The sequence below is a fragment of the Oncorhynchus masou genome, chromosome 30, assembly GCF_036934945.1.
Source record: "Oncorhynchus masou masou isolate Uvic2021 chromosome 30, UVic_Omas_1.1, whole genome shotgun sequence".
Taxonomy (NCBI): domain Eukaryota; kingdom Metazoa; phylum Chordata; class Actinopteri; order Salmoniformes; family Salmonidae; genus Oncorhynchus; species Oncorhynchus masou.
Genome location: NC_088241.1, coordinates 10,274,585 through 10,299,017, shown reverse-complemented (window position 1 = coordinate 10,299,017; position 24,433 = coordinate 10,274,585). Strand labels below are relative to the sequence as shown.

At 43.4% G+C, this 24,433-nt stretch overlaps 1 protein-coding gene across 2 annotated transcripts; it reads right to left on the bottom strand.

The window, feature by feature from the left end:
* Positions 1 to 22,909, bottom strand: LOC135522034 (potassium-transporting ATPase alpha chain 1-like). 2 transcript variants are annotated; one of them, XM_064947928.1, is made up of 23 exons: positions 22,851 to 22,909; positions 11,720 to 12,608; positions 11,470 to 11,580; positions 11,288 to 11,347; positions 10,971 to 11,174; positions 9,429 to 9,542; positions 8,525 to 8,659; positions 6,172 to 6,289; positions 5,341 to 5,609; positions 4,940 to 5,248; positions 4,693 to 4,827; positions 4,330 to 4,522; positions 3,814 to 3,989; positions 3,515 to 3,651; positions 3,144 to 3,294; positions 2,874 to 3,042; positions 2,550 to 2,704; positions 2,331 to 2,454; positions 1,964 to 2,109; positions 1,478 to 1,611; positions 1,183 to 1,284; positions 983 to 1,074; positions 1 to 800 (listed from the first exon to the last, which is right to left on the bottom strand). In XM_064947928.1, exons 2-23 carry the CDS (start codon positions 11,729 to 11,731, stop codon positions 772 to 774), a joined length of 3,075 nt encoding a protein of 1,024 aa, XP_064804000.1. In that variant the 5' UTR covers positions 11,732 to 12,608; positions 22,851 to 22,909; the 3' UTR covers positions 1 to 771. The 2 variants fall into 2 exon arrangements, with proteins under 2 accessions (XP_064804000.1, XP_064803999.1); XM_064947927.1 differs by lacking the exon at positions 22,851 to 22,909 and having other exon boundaries at positions 11,470 to 16,586.
* Between the last annotated feature and the right edge of the window lie 1,524 nt (positions 22,910 to 24,433).

The window sequence follows — 24,433 nt, the reverse complement described above, 5'->3', positions numbered from 1 at the left end:
CACACTTTATTAATACAAATACATAAATACAATGCATATAGGCTACTGTACCACCAACATTATCACCAAGAAAGAACCCTTGACGGCAAATATGTGTGATGTTATACATAAAAAGGCAATCACCCACAGACATCCACATACTACATTTACAAAAGGAAATGATTCCAAATTCAAATTGATATGACAAACTCACATCAAGCATTATATTTTTTTTGTATTAGAACATGGATGTGTGTCTTTACAAACATATCACAAAATAATTCATGGTTATTGTTTCAATGTATAAGATTTGGTTCCATATCAGGAATGGTTTAGGATATTCAGAGCTATACTTGTACAGAGTTTGGCAAACCTTGTTTGATATTTAAATTGTATTGTATTGTATTGTAATGGAATGTTTGGGACCAAGATGGAGGACAGTTTGCTATCCAGACTTCTCTGTATAGCAGGTTGACGTTTATAGTCATGAGTCTTGTCCTAGAGGCATAACAGAAATCTCCTCTTAGGCCAGCTGCAAAGTCAAATTGGGTATATTGTAAAAATAATGAAAACAAAAATTTGTTTTTCGGTCTTAATTTAAGTTTAGGGTTAGCCATTTGCTAGTGTGGTTTGGGTTAGGGTTATAATTCAAATCTGATATTATGACTTTGTGGCTGTGCCAGCTAGTGACCACTGCAGAGCAGAGCTGCCTCCAGAACAAGATTCATGACGGAAAATGCTAACCTGCATCTTTATACCCTTGTCTCTGGTCTAGATATATGCCCTCTTCTCTCAATAATACAGCTCCTGGTCCCACCAACCTGTGATAGGGGAATGGAAATAATCTGAATTAGGGCTGACTACTGCAAGGAATGGATGGATCGATGGATGATAAATAGATGGATGGATGGATGGATGGATGGATGGGTGGGTGGGTGAATGGATGGATAGATGCATGGAGGATGAATGGATGGACAAGACAGAGGCAAGAAAGGCTACTTACTTCCTGGATGTCTTCTGACCCCCAGCTTCCTGATCTCGTCATAGACAAAGATTAGAATTCCGTATGGGATTGGAACGAACCACCATTGGCCCCTGTAAGGGGGGAGTTACACGCATGAACAAACCAACATGAAAGCCATCAAAACAATGACAGAGAAGATGAATCGACATCCATTCAAGTCAAACAGAGTGTAACAGTACCTAATGGGCATGAAGTTGAAAATGTTTGGCATCCCTGGGCAGTAGCACAGCAGGTTACCCAGTAACAGCTGGAAGACGATGGCACTCACTAGCACCTTGTTCCTGCACACAAACGGAAAACACGGAGGATGGTCAAACAATGTTTTATTAGTCCCATCAAGATTGATACTTCCCAAGTTATTTTGTTGGAAGCCTTCTCTGCCACCATCCTTTCATAAACAATACATTTCATAGAGTATATGATTGTATGTAGGGAGTAAGAGACATTTGTTCCATGCAGTCAACATCCACAGACCTAAAGAAGCCCTGCTGGAAGATGGACAGACGGCGGGTTTTCCTGATCAACACGTCAGCGATCTGGCAGATCTCGATACTGATGAAGAAGACAGTGTAGCAGGTGTACTGCTGATACAGACGCTGGGCGTATGTCTGCAGAACAGAGAAGACAGGAGATTTTCAACTGGCATTTCCAGGAGTTACAAGTAAGTGACGGCGCTGTAAAGCCACACGCGCTTGTCCATTCCTGGCCATAAGACACACACACACACACGCTTATCCACTCCTGGTCATATCTATCCTACAGTAAGCCACACACACTCAACCCCTCCTGGTCATATCTATCCTACAGTAAGCCACACACACTCACCCACTCCTGGCCATGTCTGTCATACAGTAAGCCACACACACTCAACCCCTCCTGGCCATATCTATCCTACAGTAAGCCACACACACTCAACCCCTCCTGGCCATATCTATCCTACAGTAAGCCACACACACTCACCCACTCCTGGCCATAGCTGTCCTGCAGGTCCTGCAGATGGACGTCCTCCCAGTGGGACCTGAGCCCCACACACAGCAGGGGATACCAGCCCTCCTGGGCCATCGCTGTAAAGTAGTCTGTGAAACCAGCGAAAGACTGGATCGCTCCTGGAGAAGGGGATAGGGGGAGAGATAAACCAAAAGAGAGGGAGGGAGGAGAGAATTGAACATGAAATATGTACTAATAGACTATTTGTAGGTTATCACCTTGAATATTGGTCAATATTGGTCATTCAGCTTCAAGGATCAATCGGTCTCAAAGGACCTAGTGAAAAAGCAAGGCCTTTTTCATACATTTACATACTACAGGAGCAGACATGAACCCTCACCAATCTGGAAGTAGGAGTAGGCAGCCAGAGATTCGTTCACCAACCTATCCTTACGCGGGTTCCTGGGTTTCAGATGCATAATATCACTCTCTGCCTTCTCATAGGCCAGAGACACAGAGGGAAACTGTAGGATAGAAGAAGGATAGTCGGCATCATTCTAGAATGGTCTTATAGTGCAGGGAGATGAGGGGTGAGGAAGAGGAAGAGGAGAAGACTCACAATGTCAGTGGCCAGCTCGATCATGAGGATGGTGATGCAGCCCAATGGCAGAGGAACACTGACAGTGATGTAGATGAGGTAGGGTGTGAGCTCCGGAATGTTCTTGGTCAGTGTGTACGCAATGGACTTCTTCAGGTTGTCAAAGATCAGACGGCCTGGGTGTCAGATATGGTCGAAATCAATCCCTCAATATCAGTATTACTTAGTATCATGAAGGCTTATCTTTGTGAAACCAAATATTGGTTCACAGGATACCTTTCAAATGTAATCAGCCTGTTAAAATGGCTGTTGTGTTTTGTGATCTGCTAAGACACTCTCACTCACCCTGTTCCACCCCTGTGACGATGGAGGCAAAGTTGTCATCCAGCAGAATCATGTCAGCTGCATTCTTAGCTGCATCGGAGCCAGCTATGCCCATGGCAATACCAATGTCTGCCTTTTTCAATGCAGGGGAGTCGTTCACCCCATCGCCTGTCACAGCCACAATGGAGCCCTTAGTGAGAGAGATAACATGACAAAAAAGAAGGGTAAGCCAAACCAAAAACTTCTTTGTGTGACTAATGGCTTGGTATGTGTGTGTGTGGGGGGGCTCACCAGGCGCTGACAGCTCTCCACGATGATGAGTTTCTGCTGGGGGGAGGTGCGGGCGAACACCATTTCAGGGTGACTCCTCAACGCTTCGTCCAGCTCTTCACTGCTCATGTCCTTCAGCTGACCACCACTGATCACACAGGCACGGGCGTCCCTGAAGACAACATAGAATAGATGAGAATATGATAGAACAGAATAGACATGTCAAATCCACTGACAGGGCGTTATTACCTCCAGGAAGTTCTCACTCCTTCTTACGTGATATACAAACTCTGTATAAATAGTCAAATATGTCACAGGAGATTCATCAACCACAGTGAGAGTCAGAATCCTAACCCTGCCAGACCGTGTTGGTGTTGGGGACCAAGACCCACCTCCTGTTGACCTGCTCCACTGGGATGCGTTTCCTGGTCGCGATGTCCTCTACTGTCTCACTGCCCTCTGTGATGATGCCAACGTTCGCAGCGATGGCTCTGGCCGTGATCGGGTGGTCGCCTGTCACCATGACTACCTGAGTGAGGTCACAGTGGAATGAGTTGATGTTGGTTGACGTGACACAATGAGGGAGACTGTGATGGCCTGTTACATTGTATTAGCTATGTTCTAGGTCTCTCCTTTTTTCTCTTTCTGTCTTTCTCCTTTGCCCCATCTCTCCCCCATTTTACCCTCGTACCCTTATTCCAGCCGTGCGACATTTCATGACAGCGTCAGGCACAGTGGCGCGGGGCGGGTCGATCATGGAGATGAGTCCAGCGAAACACAAACCAGACGTGGTGAAGTTCATCTCATCGGAGTCAAACTTGTAACCACGAGGGAACTCATTCTCATTCAGATAGATGTGACAGAAACCTGGAGACAAATGTTTGGACAGATTGGAGGGGTTAGTGGGTATTTATGGGCCTAAAGAAGAGATACCATTAAGTGTTGGGGAAGCTACTCTGAAAATATTGTTTACCAAGCTACAAATTAATTCACACTAGAATAAGTTAAGCTACACTAAAGCCACCATTAAGAAAAAGAAAAGTAATTCACATTGTGATATGATAATTTATCACAAAGTAGTGAATCTGAAATGTTATAGACTACAAATTGCAAGAACAGATCACTCTGCAGTCAGATGTTAACAAAATGTAGTTCAATTACTAGTTGTATTACATGTAGTTCATTACACCCCAACACTGTCCCTTACCCAGCACTCTCTCCCCCAGGCTCCCCAAATCCATGTATGCGGTCTGGAAGGCCACTCTCCACTGTTCATCCAGGGGCATCTCCTGGCCCCTGATCAGGATGGTGGAGCAGCGCTCCAAGATCCTCTCTGGCGCCCCCTTCATCACTAGCAGGTAGCGCAGGTCCATGGGGTCTTCCAACTCATGCACTGACAGCTACTCGCCACCGGTGGGAGAAAGAGTACGATTCAAACACAAATAGCTCATTCTGGTAATGCCATTAAAGTATGCCTAATAGTCACATGACACACCTATACAACATACTGTAGATTATATAACACACTTTCAACTGCCTTGAAATCAGATCAGAAAACCAGGCCTCTTACCTGGAACTTGTTGGTGGAGTTGAATGGTACTTCAACAACTTTCTTGAATCGCTCCCTGTATTCCATCATGTTCCCTATGGCCAGCTCAGTGAACTTCAGCAGAGCCGTCTCTGAGGCGTCACCCACCACTATTCTCTGTTGCACATAGGTGCATTGGGAAAAAAGGTAACTCATAAATCATATAGTTTTCATTGATGCTGTGTCTGTGAATGAATGTATCTGTTGAGGCTAGTGTCTATCAGCTCACCCTAGGAATAGGCAGAGACTCCTGGTTGGGTTTGAAGATGGCCCGGTTACAGAGTCCTGCCACTCTTGCCAACGATCGCCATGTCTCGGATGATTGGTCAAAGCTCTGACCTGATTGGTCCTCTGTGGTGTCTGCGGCATGGATCACATTGTCAAACCACAGGTGGGCCACAGTCATCCTGTTCTGGGTCAGAGTGCCCGTCTTGTCGGAGCAGATGACCGAGGTGGAGCCCAGGGTCTCCACAGCCTCCAGGTTCTTCACCACACAGTTCTTCCTGGCCAGACGCTTGGCCGTCAGCGACAGACACACCTGGGGGGAGAGAGAGGGAGATGGTTGATGAAAACTGTTAATAACCAACTTGATATAGGCCTAGAGAGACCAGAGCCTCAGTGTTGACTCACAGTGACAGTAGCCAGCAGCCCTTCAGGTACATAGGCCACCACGATGGCCATGAAGAAGATCATAGCCTCCAGGAAGGCATAGCCGATAAACATGGCCACCACGAAGAAGGTGAAGCCAAAGAAGATGGCCAGCCCAGCAATGATGTCAACAAAGTGCTCAATCTCTATGGCAATTGGCGTCTTCTCATTGCCTACGCCTGACGCCAAGCTGGCAATGCGACCAATGATGGTGCGGTCACCCGTGTTGATGACCGTTCCTGTGGCCACTCCTGATAGGGGCCAAGCAGAGGAAAAGGGATTTTAGATTACATTATGAGTGTAATGTTGATGTTTTTGCACAATTTTGCTGTTATGAGTGTAGTGGTTTCTGTGGGAATCTTTTCTGTGTGTGATTTAATAAGGAGTGTGTGTCTGTCAAAGGAGGCTGGTGGTGGAATCAATGGAATGGTACCAATACTACCAAACACATCAAACACATGGAAGCAACATGCTTGACTCAGTTCCATTTATTCCATTTTAACTATTAAAATGAGCCCATCTTCCTATAGCTCCTCCCACCAACCTCCTCTGGTGTCTGTCTGTAGTACCTTTCAGGCAGTGGTGGCATTGTGTGTATGTGTGTGTGTGTGTGTGTGTGTGTGTTTATGTGTGTGTGAGTAGCATAGATTGGTGGCACCTTAATTGGGGAGGACGGGCTCATCGTCCGGAGTAAATGGAATGGTGTCTAACTCAAACACATTGTTTCCATATGTTTGATGCCATTCCATTTACTCTATTCCAGCCATTATTATGAGCCGTCCTCCCCTCAGCAGCCTCCTGTGATGTGTCTACCTTCCAGGCAGGTGGTGGAGAAGAAGGCGATGTTCTTGGTCTCTAGGGGGTTCTCGTGGGTACACTCCGGGGTTTTGCTCTGGGGCTCTGACTCTCCTGTCAGGGATGAGTTATCCACCTGGAGAGGATGAGGAGATCAAGGAACTGACAGGGTTATAACATATGAAACCAACCAGGGTTCAATTCTGGGTCTTCTGCATAACCTAACCCTAACCCTAACGCTAGCTTCATGTCCACACCCCGGGTCAACCTTAAACCTAACCCTAACCCTAGCTTCATGTCCACACCCTGGGTCAACCTTAAACCTAGCCCTAACCCTAGCTTCATGTCCACACCCCGGGTCAACCTTAAACCTAGCCCTAACCCTAGCTTCATGTCCACACCCCGGGTCAACCTTAAACCTAGCCCTAACGCTAGCTTCATGTCCACACCCCGGGTCAACCTTAAACCTAGCCCTAACCCTAACGCTAGCTTCATGTCCACACCCTGGGTCAACCTTAAACCTAACCCTAACCCTAGTTTCATGTCCACACCCCGGGTCAACCTAAAACCTAGCCCTAACCCTAGCTTCATGTCCACACCCTGGGTCAACCTTAAACCTAGCCCTAACCCTAGCTTCATGTCCACACCCGGGTCAACCTTAAACCTAGCCCTAACCCTAGCTTCATGTCCACACCCCGGGTCAACCTTAAACCAAGCCCTAACCCTAGCTTCATGTCCACACCCCGGGTCAACCTTAAACCTAGCCCTAACCCTAGCTTCATGTCCACACCCGGGTCAACCTTAAACCTAGCCCTAACGCTAGCTTCATGTCCACACCCCGGGTCAACCTTAAACCTAGTCCAACACCCCTAACCCTAACTAGCCCTAACCCTAGCTTCATGTCCACACCCTGGGTCAACCTTAAACCTAACCCTAACCCTAGTTTCATGTCCACACCCCGGGTCAACCTAAAACCTAGCCCTAACCCTAGCTTCATGTCCACACCCTGGGTCAACCTTAAACCTAGCCCTAACCCTAGCTTCATGTCCACACCCCGGGTCAACCTTAAACCTAGCCCTAACCCTAGCTTCATGTCCACACCCCGGGTCAACCTTAAACCAAGCCCTAACCCTAGCTTCATGTCCACACCCCGGGTCAACCTAAAACCTAGCCCTAACCCTAGCTTCATGTCCACACCCCGGGTCAACCTAAAACCTAGCCCTAACCCTAGCTTCATGTCCACACCCTGGGTCAACCTTAAACCTAGCCCTAACCCTAGCTTCATGTCCACACCCCGGGTCAACCTTAAACCTAGCCCTAACCCTAGCTTCATGTCCACACCCCGGGTCAACCTTAAACCAAGCCCTAACCCTAGCTTCATGTCCACACCCCGGGTCAACCTTAAACCTAGCCCTAACCCTAGCTTCATGTCCACACCCTGGGTCAACCTTAAACCTAGCCCTAACCCTAGCTTCATGTCCACACCCCGGGTCAACCTTAAACCTAGCCCTAACCCTAGCTTCATGTCCACACCCCGGGTCAACCTTAAACCTAGCCCTAACCCTAGCTTCATGTCCACACCCCGGGTCAACCTTAAACCTAGCCCTAACTTCATGTCCACACCCTGGGTCAACCTTAAACCTAGCCCTAACCCTAGCTTCATGTCCACACCCCGGGTCAACCTTAAACCTAGCCATAACCCTAGCTTCATGCCAACACCCCGGGTCAACCTTAAACCTAGCCCTAACCCTAGCTTCATGTCCACACCCCGGGTCAACCTTAAACCTAGCCCTAACCCTAGCTTCATGTCCACACCCCGGGTCAACCTTAAACCTAGCCCTAACCCTAGCTTCATGCCAACACCCTGGGTCAACCTTAAACCTAGCCCTAACCCTAGCTTCATGTCCACACCCCGGGTCAACCTTAAACCTAGCCCTAACCCTAGCTTCATGCCAACACCCCGGGTCAACCTAAAACCTAGCCCTAACCCTAGCTTCATGTCCACACCCCGGGTCAACCTTAAACCTAGCCCTAACCCTAGCTTCATGTCCACACCCCGGGTCAACCTTAAACCTAGCCCTAACCCTAGCTTCATGTCCACACCCCGGGTCAACCTTAAACCTAGCCCTAACCCTAGCTTCATGTCCACACCCGAGTCAACCCTAACCCTAGGTTCATGTCCACATCCCGGATCAACCATAATCCAAGCTTCAAACCTAACTCTAACTATAACCCTAACACTAATCCTAACCTGAATCCTAGCTCTATGTTCACATTCCTGCTCAACCTGCATCAACACCCTTAGCCATTATTTCTGGGTTGAAAGTGTGTTAGTGGTCTATAATGGGAACTGGTGGCCTAGTGTACCTACCTTACAGCCCTGGGCAAAGATGATGCGAATGTCAGCAGGCACACGGTCACCACCCTTGATCTCCACCAGGTCTCCCACCACCAGGTCCATGGCATTGATCTGGTTCTTCTGCCCGTCACGGATCACCAGGGCTTGCTAGAACGAGATAGATGATTATACCAAATCCCCGTGTTTCAATGATTGATTGCCTTGGATCAGTGCTGTAGTGAGTGGATTATGATCTGTGTTGATGAAAGGAATAGTTTTGTCTTGAAAGTAAACAGTTTCTTACAATAACAAAGTAACTGCTGTATGGGTATTTAGGGCCAGGAGTGTTTCCTGGTCTGGTAAAATCTTCAGGAAACACTCATGGACCTAGTTCTAATGTATTTCCCTAGTTCTAATGTATTTCCCTGGTTCTAATGTATTTCCCTAGTTCTAATGTATTTCTCTGGTTATAATGTATTTCCCTAGTTCTAATGTATTTCTCTAGTTATAATGTATTTCTCTAGTTATAATGTATTTCCCTAGTTATGTATTTCTCTAGTTATAACGTATTTCTCTAGTTATAAAGTATTCTCTAGTTATGTTTTTCCTTAGTTATAATCTATTTCCTTAGTTATAATGTATTTCTCTGGTTATAATGTATTTATCTAGTTATAATGTATTTCTTTAGTTATAATGCATTTCTCTAGTTATAATGTATTTCTCTAGTTATAATGCATTTCTTTAGTTATAATGTATTTCTCTGGTTATAATGTATTTCTCTAGTTATAATGTATTTCTCTAGTTATAATGCATTTCTCTAGTTATAATGTATTTCCCTAGTTATGTATTTCTCTAGTTATAATGTATTTCTCGAGTTATAATGCATTTCCTTAGTTATAATGTATTCTTTAGTTATAATGTATTTCCATATCTTTACCTGTGGCACTAGATTTTTGAAGCTGGCGATGATGTTGGTGCTCTTAAACTCTTGGTAGTAACCGAAACAGCCAGTCACCACAACAACAGTGATCAGAGTGATGGCGAGGTACAGCTGTAGACAGGTGTGGTCACAGAGAATTAGTGATGAAACAAACAGTCACAATATGTTGACGCTGTAATACATGTTATTATTGTATGTATTCCCCTTTCTTCACGTACAGTATTTTCTCCTTCACGCTCCCAGTGCAACTTTAGCCTTTCCTTCACACTCCCAGTGCAACTTTAGTCTTTCCTTCACCCTCCTAGTGTAACTTTAGCCCCTCCTTCACCCTCCTAGTGTAACTTTAGCCCCTCCTTCACCCTCCTAGTGTAACTTTAGCCCCTCCTTCATCCTCCTAGTGTAACTTTAGCCTTCCCTTCACCCTCCTAGTGTAACTTTAGCCCCTCCTTCACCCTCCTAGTGTAACTTTAGCCCCTCCTTCACCCTCCTAGTGTGACTTTAGCCCCTCCTTCACCCTCCTAGTGTAACTTTAGCCCCTCCTTCACGCTCCTAGTGTAACTTTAGCCCCTCCTTCATCCTCCTAGTGTAACTTTAGCCCTTCCTTCATCCTCCCAGTGCAACTTTAGCCCCTCCTAGTGCAACTTTAGCCCCTCCTTCATCCTCCCAGTGTAACTTTAGCCTCTCCCTCAAATCAAAATCTAATTTATTTATATAGCCCTTCTCACATCAGCTGATATATCAAAGTGCTGTACAGAAACCCAGCCTAAAACCCCAAACAGCAAGCAATGCAGGTGTAGAAGCACGGTGGCTAGGAAAAACTCCCTAGAAAGGCCAAAACCTAGGAAGAAACCTAGAGAGGAACCAGGCTATGAGGGGTGGCCAGTCCTCTTCTGGCTGTGCCGGGTGGAGATTATAACACCCTCCTAGTGTAACTTTAGCCCCTTCTTCACCCTCCCAGTGTAACATTAGCCCCTTCTTCATCCTCTCATTGTAACTGTAGCCTCTCCCTCACCCTCTCATTGTAACTGTAGCCTCTCCCTCACCCTCTCATTGTAACTGGGGCCTCTCCCTCACCCTCCCAATGTAACTTTAGACTCTCCCTCACCCTCCCAATGTAACTTTAGCCTCTCCCTCACCCTCTCATTGTAACTGTAGCCTCTCCCTCACCCTCTCATTGTAACTGGGGCCTCTCCCTCACCCTCCCAATGTAACTTTAGACTCTCCCTCACCCTCTCATTGTAACTGTAGCCTCTCCCTCACCCTCTCATTGTAACTGTAGCCTCTCCCTCACCCTCTCATTGTAACTGTAGCCTCTCCTTCACCCTCCCAATGTAACTTTAGTCTCTCCTTCAAGCTCCCAGTGTAACTTTAGCAAACGCTTCAACTCTCTCCTTATCCATCTGTCAACAATCCCTTCCTCACTATTCTAATATTGTTCAACATTCCTGCCCTATAGTCTCCTACTTCACCTCTTCCTCTACCTCCTCCTACCCTTCGTCTCTCCTCCCCCTTTTGGTCTCCCTGCCCCATCCTCCTCACATCGTCAAAGCAGCCGAGGGTTCCCCTGGAGAACTCGATGCCGAAAGCAATGAAGCAGATGACGGCTGCCACCCACATCAGACACTGCAGCCCTCCGGCCAGCTGACGGGCAAATTTGACGTACTCTGGTGTCCCTTTGGGGGGCAGCAGTTCGTTGGGGCCGTCCCGCTCCAGAACCTCCGCGGCTTTGCTGGACGTCAGGCCCTGAGGGGAGGGAAGGGGGAGGAGGGGGGAGAGAGTGAGAGATTTACTCTATATTAGCAGCAGTCTGTTTCATCACAGACAGACGGACAGAAACCCCATGGTAGCCTAGTTACCTTGGTAACACTGGTGGTATACCTCATCTCTAGCTCTTCTATTGTGATCTCGTGGTCATCCTGTAAAGATTGACAGACTGTTAAAGCTACAATGCATTTATGCTGCAATTCTGTCCCATTTCATTTAATTTGGCATATACTCTCCAGCGCTCTCTCCTTCTGGTCTTGTGAACCACACTTACAATGTCCATCTCCTTCTTCATGCCCTCTAGCCTATCCTTTTTCTTTATCTTCTTCTTTTTCTTCATCTTGATGTCCACCTCTCCATTCATCTCAAACATGTCGTAAGAGTCCTGGAGACAAAGAGATGACATCCTGTATCATCTTGCTAGGGGGTGAATATACAATATCCTTGATCATTGAAGGAAAATCTCATTTAATTCACAACAATTTGATCAGAGCTTGGATTAATCACACAAATGGGTCACCTACCCCTTTACTCATGGTGGAGGGCCTGCCCAAATCAATTGAAGTCCAACGCTCAGTCCTCTCTCCCCCCAAAATCTTGGAAGCGTCTTTATATCCTCACTAGGGACGTTCCTCACAGTAAAATCACCAACCTCCAGAGCAGGACCAGACTGTTGGCTCAGCTTTATATACTACTGCACCACCTTCACCTTCTCTACCCGCCCCAAAATGGCAGTGTTATTTTAAGTGTAGCCAATGTCACCCCTATTAAGGTGAATGGCAAAGCGTCCCCTACCCACTTTCATATCAGTGCCAATGGCCTTGTGCGTAGGGCTTGTACCTGTCTTATCAGAATACACACGTTTCTACGTTCCCTGATTAACTGTAAAGCTATCAAGAAGGTCAATACCGTTCCAAAGTCATAACTACTTCTTTCACTTGTGATAGGACAAATCTGTATTACATCAAGGGTGATTTTCTTCTCAACTCAGATACACATTAATTGACTGATATATTGACACGGAGACAATGACTGGTTCATCCCATTCAATGACTGGTACAGAAATAGAAGACATGAATTGGATGAAACACATCTAGTGAGAAGTAGATTCAAATGCCTTGTATATACAGTATTATAGTTCATTATCTGCCCTCAGGAGGGCCTAACTTACAGTGTATATCAGTGTAAAAAACGGTAATGGTCAATTCAAATAAAATACAGTGGTATGGTCATGCCAGTCCAGTAGGCATTTAGAAATGGAGACTTTTTTTCTACATTTCCTGTTTAGGGGCCAATGTCAGAACACCTTATCAGTGGAAGAGTGTGTAAATACTCACAGTATTTGTGCCTCAGACTGCTAAAAGGTGTAATGGTGACACACTCCACATTGGCATCACTGCTGTGTCATCTGCCCTTATAAGGAAAGAACAGTTGAACATTAAAAACGAATTGACACTCACAACCTCTTATGTACTGCTCCGTGTTCCCATCACAAAGACACCAGTGGGTGGGAGATGAACTTGCGTAATACTTTTATTACTGTTATTGAACTACCACAATGCCTATTATAACTCTTATTGAATTAAGTGAAATAATGTTTCTTCACTGGGCAACATCCATTCAACAGTGAATTCTATCATCTGTCATTTTGTCAATAATTTTACATCATGTTTGTATGACATGTATTATAAGCACCCTGAACCGGTGATTTATATAACTAACCCAAGTCTAACCCATGACTTGCCTAGTTAAATAAAGGTTAAATTTAAAAAATATATATTTTAAAAGAGATAGACCAGATTAGAAAAAATGTGCCAACCAGCGTTGAGCTAAACTGAGCCAGCTCAACTGTGAATGGAAGCCAGTTTGGATTTTGGCGTCACTCCTATCAAATCCCATTAAGAGCATACGTCATTGACAGAAAAACTTTAATTGTTGCATCTGGTTGTGTTGTTGTCCTCCGGAGGCTAGCTAGCTAGCTAAAATGGGCCCTTTCCTAAATTAGCCATTGATGGAGATAGGGATGTGGACTTGTGGTTTAACTTAATTCTCCGTGCTGGCCAATGATTATAACAGCAACTCTGATCCAACCATTAGTTCATACATTGTTGTGCCCCTGGCCTGAGAGGATGAAAGTTCAATATGTAGCTAGATGTAGAAGGCTAATGTTAACTAGGTAACGTGTCCCATGAATGGAAGTTAGGCCAGCAAGCAAGCATTTTAGCCAGGTAGCCTAGGACAACAAAATAAAGTGTGTACTGTATGACAGAGTGGTAGATCGTTTCATCAACATGAAAGAGAGGAGGATGGCATTGGCGTTTCTCTACAAGTAGGATGAGTCAACATGCTTGCACGAACGCGCACACACACACACCCACACAGAAATCAGAACCATAGACAGCCACATCATATTTAGCTTCCCTTGATTGATCTAAATTGTTTTTGGTATCTTCTAGTTGTCGCCTTATTAGACTAAGCAGAGGTAATTTGATGATGTTGAAATGTTGAAGTTGAAATGGTGCTGGAATAGTGGAGGCAGCTCCTGTTTTCTTTGCAATTTATGGTCACTCTCTGTGGTTCTAAATCAATAGTTGTTTAGTGGTCCGGAAATGTCAGAAACATTAACTTGCTTGACCATGCTGTAGGTCATGTAACTGTCTGTCACATGCAGTATATTCTTTGTGGACTTCACTGGACAGAGGTTGCTATGATTAAACAAAGGTGTGGTTGAATTTATTCTGCCACTGTGCTTCTTATTGTCTCACCCTTTAGGCCTTTATATCAGTTGCACGGCATATGAATTAACAGGTTATAGAGCAAACAATGCAATTATCACAATACATAGGTTGTAATATGTTATTTTTTTGTGGGGGTGGGGGGGGGGGGGTAATCGACGAGATTATGTGCAAAAAGTAAGCAAAAATCCATCTCGCTCCATCTGATCCCACTGGGCTTCCTCTCGTTACCATATTTGGTAGTGAGTGGAAACGCCAAGCGGATGCTTCACATTTATACATCCGGTTACATTTCTGGCTCATTGTTCTAACTGTGGTGGAACTATTAGAACAACATGGAGATGCTTTTCAAACAGGACACTAGTGTCCTAATCTCAGTAGGGTAGAGTGGGCTGGAGCTGGAATGTGTTCCACTTTATAAATCAGAGATGTAGTGGAGTGCCCACCGCTTGGAAAACACTTACACCAATCACTTAACAGGCATTTCACTCATTTGTGAGCAGTTGTTGTCCAAACCCAAAGTGAAGTGGTCAGAATATCCTGGCTAAGGTGGTGGTGACACCTCTCATGCAGGCCTACAGGGGTTCGTTTAGCCTACTGTGGGTAAATAGATTTACAGTAGGACCTGGGCCGGAGTTCTTTAGTCCACCAGGCACATTGTCCTGCTATCTGATCACAGAGGTTGTGTTATCTCTAACTGAGAGAGAGAGAGACTGTATGCACATTGTTACAACACTGTACATAAAACATGTGAAATGTCTCTATTATTTTTAATCTTTTGTGAGTGTAATGTTAACTGGTAATTTCTGATTTTGTTTCACTTTTGTTTATCCGTTCCACTTGCTTTGACATTGTAAAGATGTTTTCCATGTCAATAAAGCCCTTTGAATTGAGACAGAGACACAGATAGACAGAGAGATACAGATAGACAGAGACAGAGAGAGAGGTAATAAGAGAGAGAGAGAGAAAGAGTGGACACATACAGTACACAGTAGCCTCAGTTAACCTCTACAAGCGGTTTTAACCTCATGTCTGTCATGTCATGTTCCACTTCTCAAGTTGCACTTCCTTTCTCCTACAGAACAATAAGGTTAGGGAGAGCTTATTAGTGTGTGTGTGTGCGTGTACTATTTTCCTCCCTGTTACTGTAGTTAGTATTATTGTAGTGAGTATTGTTTCTAGCCATGTGTCTTCTACATGAGCCTGGCAAGCTAAGCTATACAGTTGTCTACACAAACCAAAAGGTGGCAGCAAGGCAACACTTGCAAACCCGGACACACCCCTCATCCAAAGCAGGCCAATGGACTCTCTCATGTGGGTGCATTGCACCCCCTGAGCAAGACTTACTGGTTTTGATACTGTGTGGCTTTTTGTGTAAATAGACTAAATGTGGGTGAGCAGACTTACTGGCATTGACGCTGTGTTTGTTTCCTAGCGTTAAGTTTTAGTACTCCTTTTTGGTTCAGTTCGTAGAGCACAGATTTCTCAAGCAGTACGTTATTTTCAAGAGATAATCCATTTATCTGTAATAGAACTTCTAATTTTAGGTATGAATTTCCTTCTGTATTTTCCAGGCATACTCCATAGGCGGACCAGAACGGGGTCAATACGGACCGTGGGTCCTGAAAAAAATTGAATCATAATGTTTAAGGAACTCCATTGGGCTTTCAACTTAGTCTTGATTTTGTTGTAACGTTTGAGTCACTCTGATAAATAACAATATCCAGCCGGACCTTTTGCCACCTATCAAATTTGTGTAACCGGACTTTCACAAATAGTATTTGAGAACCCCTAACCTGGGTTAACAAGTTGAGGGATTTTCAGTAGGCCTACAATATAAAATGTCATTTCTGGTAAGTTAAATCTATGTTAGTCAAACAAACATCCTAAACGACATAAATCAGGAACCAAAGAAAAATACAGCAGAAGTTACTGGTTACCCTCATTGTTTTACAAGTATTCTTGTGAAAGTGAGATGTGAAAGTGAGATGTCTGCTCACAGTAACTGGTTGATATACTGTCATTATACTGTGTTGAAGTAGTCCAATACTGCATTTCCTTCTAGCCACTCAGAGGAAACATTTAGAGGACCATTAACGAGATTGCGAAACCTGCATGCTGTCAGACTGCTTCAAGTACAATAAGCAACCATGTATAAGCTGTCTGTGCAATAAACATGTCGGTGTTATAACGCAGATGGTTCATCTTAAATGAAGAGTGCTCATTGATAGGGAAATATAAACAGGGTAAACTCTGTTCAATCGTAACAAAACAAACGTTATCATCCTACATGGAAGGATTATAACATAAAAACAGGATATTGCTTTTTGGGTTTCATGAGGTTCAAGCGTTGCAGAGGTAGCGTTTGTAGGGGAGAGTGGGGTAAGCCATTTTGTTTTACATTCAGCATCACTCCATCAAGTGAAATATAGTATTATTTGTAACAAAGATATCTAGATATACTTCAGGATGTTGTATATCCCTGGAAATGATCAGAATTAATGTAAACATAGCTTGTCCCCCCCAAAAAGTAGTCTCTTGGCACAAGTTAGCCCAGGTATGGGGTAAGTTGAGCCGTGGGACAGGGTATGTTTAGCAACCTACACATTTATGTATTGAATTAAATATTACCAATACCTTTTCAAACCATGTCTATCTATATTTCCCAAACACAATTCAACACAATCACGATCACTTTTTGTTTTTAAATCAATATTAAGCATATTTTAACACACTTTTGTTTAACACTTGTGACATAGACTAGGCCCTGTTGTTACCTTGCATCCCAGCGTTAATGCCTTGCATTACACCTGGGGAAAAAAACTTTCATTTGATCAATTGCCATTGGCTCAACCAAGGCACACAGCTACAGGGAAACTTATAGAGACCCCAACTGTCACGTTCTGACCTTTATTTCCTTTGTTTTGTCATTATTTAGTATGGTCAGGGCGTGAGTTGGGTGGGCAGTCTGTTTGATTTTCTATGATTTGGGATTTCTATGTTTCGGCCTAGTATGGTTCTCAATCAGAGGCAGGTGTCATTAGTTGTCTCTGATTGAGAATCATACTTAGGTAGCCTGGGTTGCAGTGTTTGTTGGTGGGTGATTGTCTATGTTGATGGCTTGTTTCAGCGCAGCGCATATTAGCTTCACGGTTGTTATTTTGTTTACTGTTTTTTGTATAGTGTTTCGGTGTTCAGTTCTTTCTTTAATTAAAACATTCAACATGAACACATATCACGCCGCATATTGGTCTTCCGATCCTTCTCGCCTCTCCTCTTCAGATGAAGAGGAGGATGACCGTGACACCAACTGATGTATTTAATAATAGTAAAATGACTTGCTTTGGTTTAGATACAAGCAACATAAAACCTCCCACAATGTATTCATTTGACTGGAATGGGATTCTTCCTGAGAAGGAGAGGCAGACCAAAATGCTGCGTGGTTGAAGTTCATGTTTTTTAATAAGACAACTAAACATAATACAAAACAACAAACGTTGAAAACAGAAACAGCCCTATCTGGTGCAACAAACACAAAGACAGGAAACAATCACCCACAAAACCCAACACCAAACAGGCTACCTATATATGGTTCCCAATCAGAGACAATGACTAACACCTGCCTCTGATTGAGAACCATCACAGGCCAAACACAGAAACAGACAAACTAGACACACAACATAGAATGCCCACTCAGAAAATCCGTTACATTTTTTAACCTAAATTGCTTACAACTTTTTCCGTGTGGTTTTCTTTCTTCATAGACTCCATGAAATGATGGCCTCATCCTAAATATTTGGTCAAATGATTCATTTTGTGTATGGTATCTGAGAAAAAGGGTGGCTCAAATGATCCCTTTTGCTCAACGTACCCCACTCTCCCCTACTTTGTATCCACTTCAGTATGGTAATGAGACTTTCTGCATAATGAGGTGTGGCGCCAGCAGGAAACCTGTGGCGACTGAATCTTAAAAGTGACTCGCTCTCAAATACGTTTACATTCTAATTAGATGAACAGTTCAATACCAATACTGCACCATACTAAAATATAGGAAAGAAAATAGTGGCCATACATTGAACTGTGGGGAGGAAGAGGAATCGAGCACGTGGACGATGTTGTTAATTAATTCACAAAGGAACCATACGTGCATGCTCATTTACTCAGATACGTGCAATCTCACCTTCTGTTACTGATTTATGAGAGGACAAGTTCAGCGTTTTAGTAGTTCTAACCACACCACTCTCAGAATATCCTGTGTGCAAACAGAAGATGTAGGTCACAATGCTCCCACAATGTCAACTGTCAACTGTGTTGTGGATTTCCCATTTCACATTTGTTTGCACAGGTGCATCTGAAATAACAGACAGGCAAAGGATGTAAAGACTTTGATCATGCAAAGCCGCAATGGAACATAAAACCAAATACTAAGAGCTAAATGTCAAGCCACTCTATAGAAATCTGGTCCACTCTAAAATGTAATGGGTAAAAGATGGTTAAGAGAATACACTGGCAGGTACCGGCAACGAAATAACATGAGTATGTTGGTTCTAATAGATGAGTCAAACGGCTGATGTGTTATTATTTCAGCCATGTTTTCAGTCTCTCATGTGGCACTACTTTGCTTTATCTTGGCCAGGTCACAGTTGTAAATGAGAACTTGTTCAACTGGCCTTCCTGATTAAATAAAGGTGAAATAAAAAATGTAATAAAAAACATCAGTAGGCTATACACTGGCTGAAGAGTCTTGACCTAAACTAGTGTCCTTGACATGAACAACACAACAATGAAGGCTGATAGACTATTTCAAAATATCAAATTACAAGTAAACTCCAGTGCGGGAAGAATTTAGAGCTGGTACACCTACAGTATACTGTATGTGGGGATTTATACATAGCAGATAAAGGCATAAAGAAAAAAATGATACTGTATTCCTACATTTCCAAACATCATGGCAAAGACCTGTGGTAAAGATGGTGGGGTTTAGTGGATTCTTAATAATGTCATGGAAGTACTACCCTATGCGCAATCAATAACTTTCAGAATCGAAATCATTTGAAGAGTCAAATTAATGATACAGATTGGCCATAAAAGTATCATCCAATAAATGCAATATTCATTGTAAATTGAAACGACAGTAGCTGTTACATTGTATATTTGATACACAAAAATAGCGTACATCATGACATTGATGGGGACGAAGCCGAAAACAAACACATATACCTGTATATACAGTCGGAAGTTTACATATCCCTTAGCCAAATACATTTAAACTGAGTTTCACAATTCCTGACATTTAATCCTAGTAAAGATTCCCTGTCTTAGGTCAGTTAGGATCATCACTATTTTAAGAATGTGAAATGTCAGAATATTAGTAAAGATAATTAGTATTTGGTAGCATTGCATTTACATTTTTTTACTTGGGTCAAATGTTTTAGGTAGCCTTCCACAAGTTTCCCACAATAAGTTGGGAGACTTTTGGTCCATTCCTCCAGACAGAGTTGGTTTAACTGAGTCAGGTTTGTAGGCCTCCTTGCGCGCACACACTTTCGGTTAAGCCCACAAATTTTCAATAGGATTAAGGTCAGGGCTTTGTGATTTCCACTCCAATACCTTGACTTTGTTGTCCTTAAGCCATTTTGCCACACCTTTGGAAGTATGCTTGGGGTCAATGTTGATTTGGAAGACCCATTTGCGACCAAGCTTTAACTGATGTCTTGAGATGTTGCTTCAACTTATCCACATAATTTTCCTTCCTCGTAAAGCCATCTATTTTGTAAAGCACCACCACAACATGATGCTGCCACCCCGTGCTTCACGGATGGGATGGTGCTCTTCGGCTTGCAAGCCTCCCCCTGTTTCCATAACGATGGTCATTATGGCCAAACAGTTCTATTTTCCTTTCATCAGACCAGAGGACATTTCTCCAAGAAGTACGATCCTTGTACCCATGTGCAGTTGCAATCCTTAGTCTAGCATTTTTATGGCGGTTTTGGAGCAGTGGCTTCTTCCTTGCTGAGTGGCCTTTCAGGTTATGTCGATATAGGACTCGTTTTACTGTGGATATAGATCCTTTTGTTCCTGTGTCCTCAAAAAAGATTTAAACTTTTCGCATCACAGTACGTTCATCTCTAGGAGACAGAACACGTCTCCTTCCTGAGCGGTGTGACTGCTGCGTGGTCCCATGGTGTTTATACTTGTGTACTATTGTTTGTACAGATGAACATGGTACCTTCAGGTGTTTGGAAATTGCTCCCAAGGATGAACCAGACTTGTGGAGGTCTACAATTTTATTCTGAGATCTTGGCTGATTTCTTTTGATTTTCCCATGATGTCAAGCAGAGAGGCACCGAGTTTGAAGGTAGGCCTTGAAATACATCCACAGGTACACCTCCAATGGACTCAAATGAGGTCAAATTAGCCTATCAGAAGCTTCAAAGACATTACACAGTCAACTTAGTGTATGTAAACTTTCTGACCCACTGGAATTGTGATACAATGAATTATAAGTTAAATAATGTGTCTGTAAACAATTGTTGGAAAAATTACTTGTGTCAAGCACAAAAGTTTGTTAACAAGAAATTTGTGGAGTGGTTGAAAAACTAAGTTTTAATGACTCCAAACTAAGTGCATATAAACTTCCGATTTCAACTGTATGTGTCACGTTCTGACCTTAGTTCTTTTGTTATGTCTTTGTTTTCGTGTGGTCAGGGCGTGAGTTGGGTGGGTTGTCTATGTTTGTTTTTCTGTGTTTCTATGTTTGTTTTCTTTTTCTGAGTTGATATTTCTGTGTTTGGCCTGGTATGGTTCTCAATCAGAGGCAGCTGTCAATCCTTGTCCCTGATTGAGAACCATACTTAGGCAGCCTGTTTTCACCCTTGATTTGTGGGTGATTGTTTTCTGTTTTGTGTACTCACCGTACAGGACTGTTTTGTTTCGTTCGTTCTCGTTATTTTGTTTTTGTGTTCATGATAATAAATCATCAATATGGACACTTACAACGCTGCGCATTGGTCCTCCGATCCTTCCTACTACAATATGAAGACCGTTACAATATGTATATATATTGCACAGGGCTGTAACTCAAACCAAAGAGCGAGGTGTAAACCTCTAATAAATACACGGGACGAGACCCGTATTAACAATACACGGGACGAGACCCGTATTAACAATACACGGGACGAGACCCGTAACAACAATACATGGGATTAGACCCGTATTAACAATACACGGGACGAGACCCGTAACAACAATACATGGGATTAGACCCGTAACAACAATACATGGGATTAGACCCGTATTAACAATACACGGGACGAGACCCGTAACAACAATACATGGGATTAGACCCGTATTAACAATACACGGGACGAGACCCGTATTAACAATACATGGGATTAGACCCGTATTAACAATACACGGGACGAGACCCGTAACAACAATACATGGGATTAGACCCGTTTTAACAATACACGGGACGAGACCCGTAACAACAATACATGGGATTAGACCCGTATTAACAATACACGGGACGAGACCCGTAGCAACAATACACGGGATTAGACCCGTAACAACAATACATGGGATTAGACCCGTATTAACAATACACGGGACGAGACCCGTAACAACAATACACGGGATTAGACCCGTAACAACAATACATGGGATTAGACCCGTATTAACAATACACGGGACGAGACCCGTATTAACAATACACGGGACGAGACCCGTAACAACAATACATGGGATTAGACCCGTATTAACAATACACGGGACGAGACCCGTATTAACAATACACGGGACGAGACCCGTAACAACAATACATGGGATTAGACCCGTATTAACAATACACGGGACGAGACCCGTAACAACAATACATGGGATTAGACCCGTTTTAACAATACACGGGACGAGACCCGTATTAACAATACATGGGATTAGACCCGTATTAACAATACACGGGACGAGACTAGTAACAACAATACATGGGCTTAGACCCGTTTTAACAATACACGGGACGAGACCCGTAACAACAATACATGGGATTAGACCCGTATTAACAATACACGGGACGAGACCCGTAGCAACAATACATGGGATTAGACCCGTAACAACAATACACGGGATTAGATCCGTAACAACTATACATGGGATTAGACCCGTAACAACAATACACGGGACGAGACCCGTATTAACAATACACGGGACGAGACCCGTAACAACAATACATGGGATAAGACCCGTAACAACAATACATGGGATTAGACCTGTAACAACAATACATGGGATTAGACCCGTAACAACAATACATGGGATTAGACCCGTAACAACAATACATGGGATTAGACCCGTAACAACAATACATGGGATTAGACCTGTAACAAGTGCACCATATGTAAACCGTAATACAATGTACAGTAAACGTAGCATGAAAGCCAATATCACAGAGCACAGGTACTCACTCACAAGACCAAAGGACATGGATTAATAATCAACAAGGACAATGGGAACAGAGGGCACAGTTAGTAACAGGCTAATCAGGGGGAATAGGAACCAGGTGTGCGTAATGAGACAAGACAGTCCGGGGTTGAAGAGTCAAAATGTGAAAAATAACTTTCAGCCAACAACCATGAAAAATATTTTCAATATTTACATTTACATTTACATTTAAGTCATTTAGCAGACGCTCTTATCCAGAGCGACTTACAAATTGGTGAATTCACCTTCTGTCATCCAGTGGAACAGCCACTTTACAATAGTGCATCTAAATCATTAAGGGGGGGGGGGTGAGAAGGATTACTTATCCTATCCTAGGTATTCCTTGAAGAGGTGGGGTTTCAGGTGTCTCCGGAAGGTGGTGATTGGTGGTGATTGACTCCGCTGTCCTGGCGTCCTGGCGTCGTTACATATTTTAAGAACTTACTTCACCCTCTGCCACAGTCCCATTCTTGCCCTGGTTTGGCAAGGCTTTCACATACACAGCAGAACATGATTAGTGGAAGGAATGTAAAAAAAAACAACATAGATGTACCTCAGAGGAGGCTGGTGGGAGGAGCTACAGGAGGACAGGATCATTGTAATGGCTGGTATGGCATCAATGGAATGGTACCAAACACATTGAAACAACATATTTGACTCCATTCCATTGAGTCCATTCCAGCTTTTATAATGAGCCCGTCCTCCTATAGCTCCTCTCACGAGTCTCGTCTGATGGTATTCTGTTGAGGGTATTCAATTATATATAAATATGATTTTTTTATCCCAGGCCCCCGTCCCTGCAGGAGGCCTTTTGCCTTTTGTAAATAAGCATTTTTTGCTGCACTGAAAGTAAAGGGGCTGAATAATTTTGCACGCCCAATTTTTCAGTTTTTGATTTGTTAAAAAAGTTTGAAATATCCAATAAATGTCGTTCCACTTCATGATTGTGTCCCACTTGTTGTTGATTCTTCACAAAAAAAATACAGTTTTATATCTTTATGTTTGAAGCCTGAAATGTGGCAAAAGGTCGCAAAGTTCAAGGGGGCCGAATACTTTTGCAAGGCACTGTATATTTACGCTCAGTGTGTCGTCTTGATTGCTGGTGAAAAGTTTGTCTTTCGTAGAATTGTCCGTCTCTCTCCCTCTCTCTCTCTCCCTCTCTCTCTCTGTCTTGGTTAGAGGGGATAGTTCAAAGTGACATTCGTTACAGAATGGTTGTTTCGTTCTTCGCGTTCAATGATACCAAATTCCTAGCTGCAGACTAGTAATTAATATCGAAGACTTGTTCTCATTCTGTTGGTATCGATAGTCTAAGAGTTTAACCACGTAGTATGGTTAAAAGATTCAGCAATGGTCTGCAACCTTTGTCCCCCTCGTCCCCCTCCTAATGGAGAAAACATGGTCTGGTGATAATTTCTCAAAGTTGGGTTTTATTCAGAATGGCAGAAAAGGGCAGTCCCAGGGTGTCTGACCCTAACTCAGGGGCGGTCCTCTGATTTAGTTCAAATCCAATTCCCTTTTTTGAGTTTTCCTTCATTAAACAGTCCGTAATCACATTGTAAAATTGTGTAAACAGTATCATACTCATTCATCTAATACTACAATTAGATGTAAACCTTATCTCTGGGGCTATTATATAAACAGCGTTATGGTAATGTAGCCACACCATCTCAAGTTGTGACAAACGGATCAGTTCGTAGCTTGATTCTTCACCGATCTTTTACACTTTCTCCGGAACATGAAATTTGTTCGTACCTCAAGTTCTGTGAGGTGAAAGGATTTCCTTTGCCTCCATGAAAAACGACTCTCTATAACTGTGTGTCCATATGAGGTCTTCTCAGGAATTTACGACCTCTGACCACAGCAGCCCGGTTGAAGGAGGCAAGGGGGAGGCAGGGGGAGGCAGGGAGAGGGGGATGGGGTTGCTATACTCAAAGAGGCCAAAGTCATGACATATACATAATCTGGCAATATGTGACTATAAATTACATTGATAGTGTGGACATTTTTACACTATGAATCAATTTA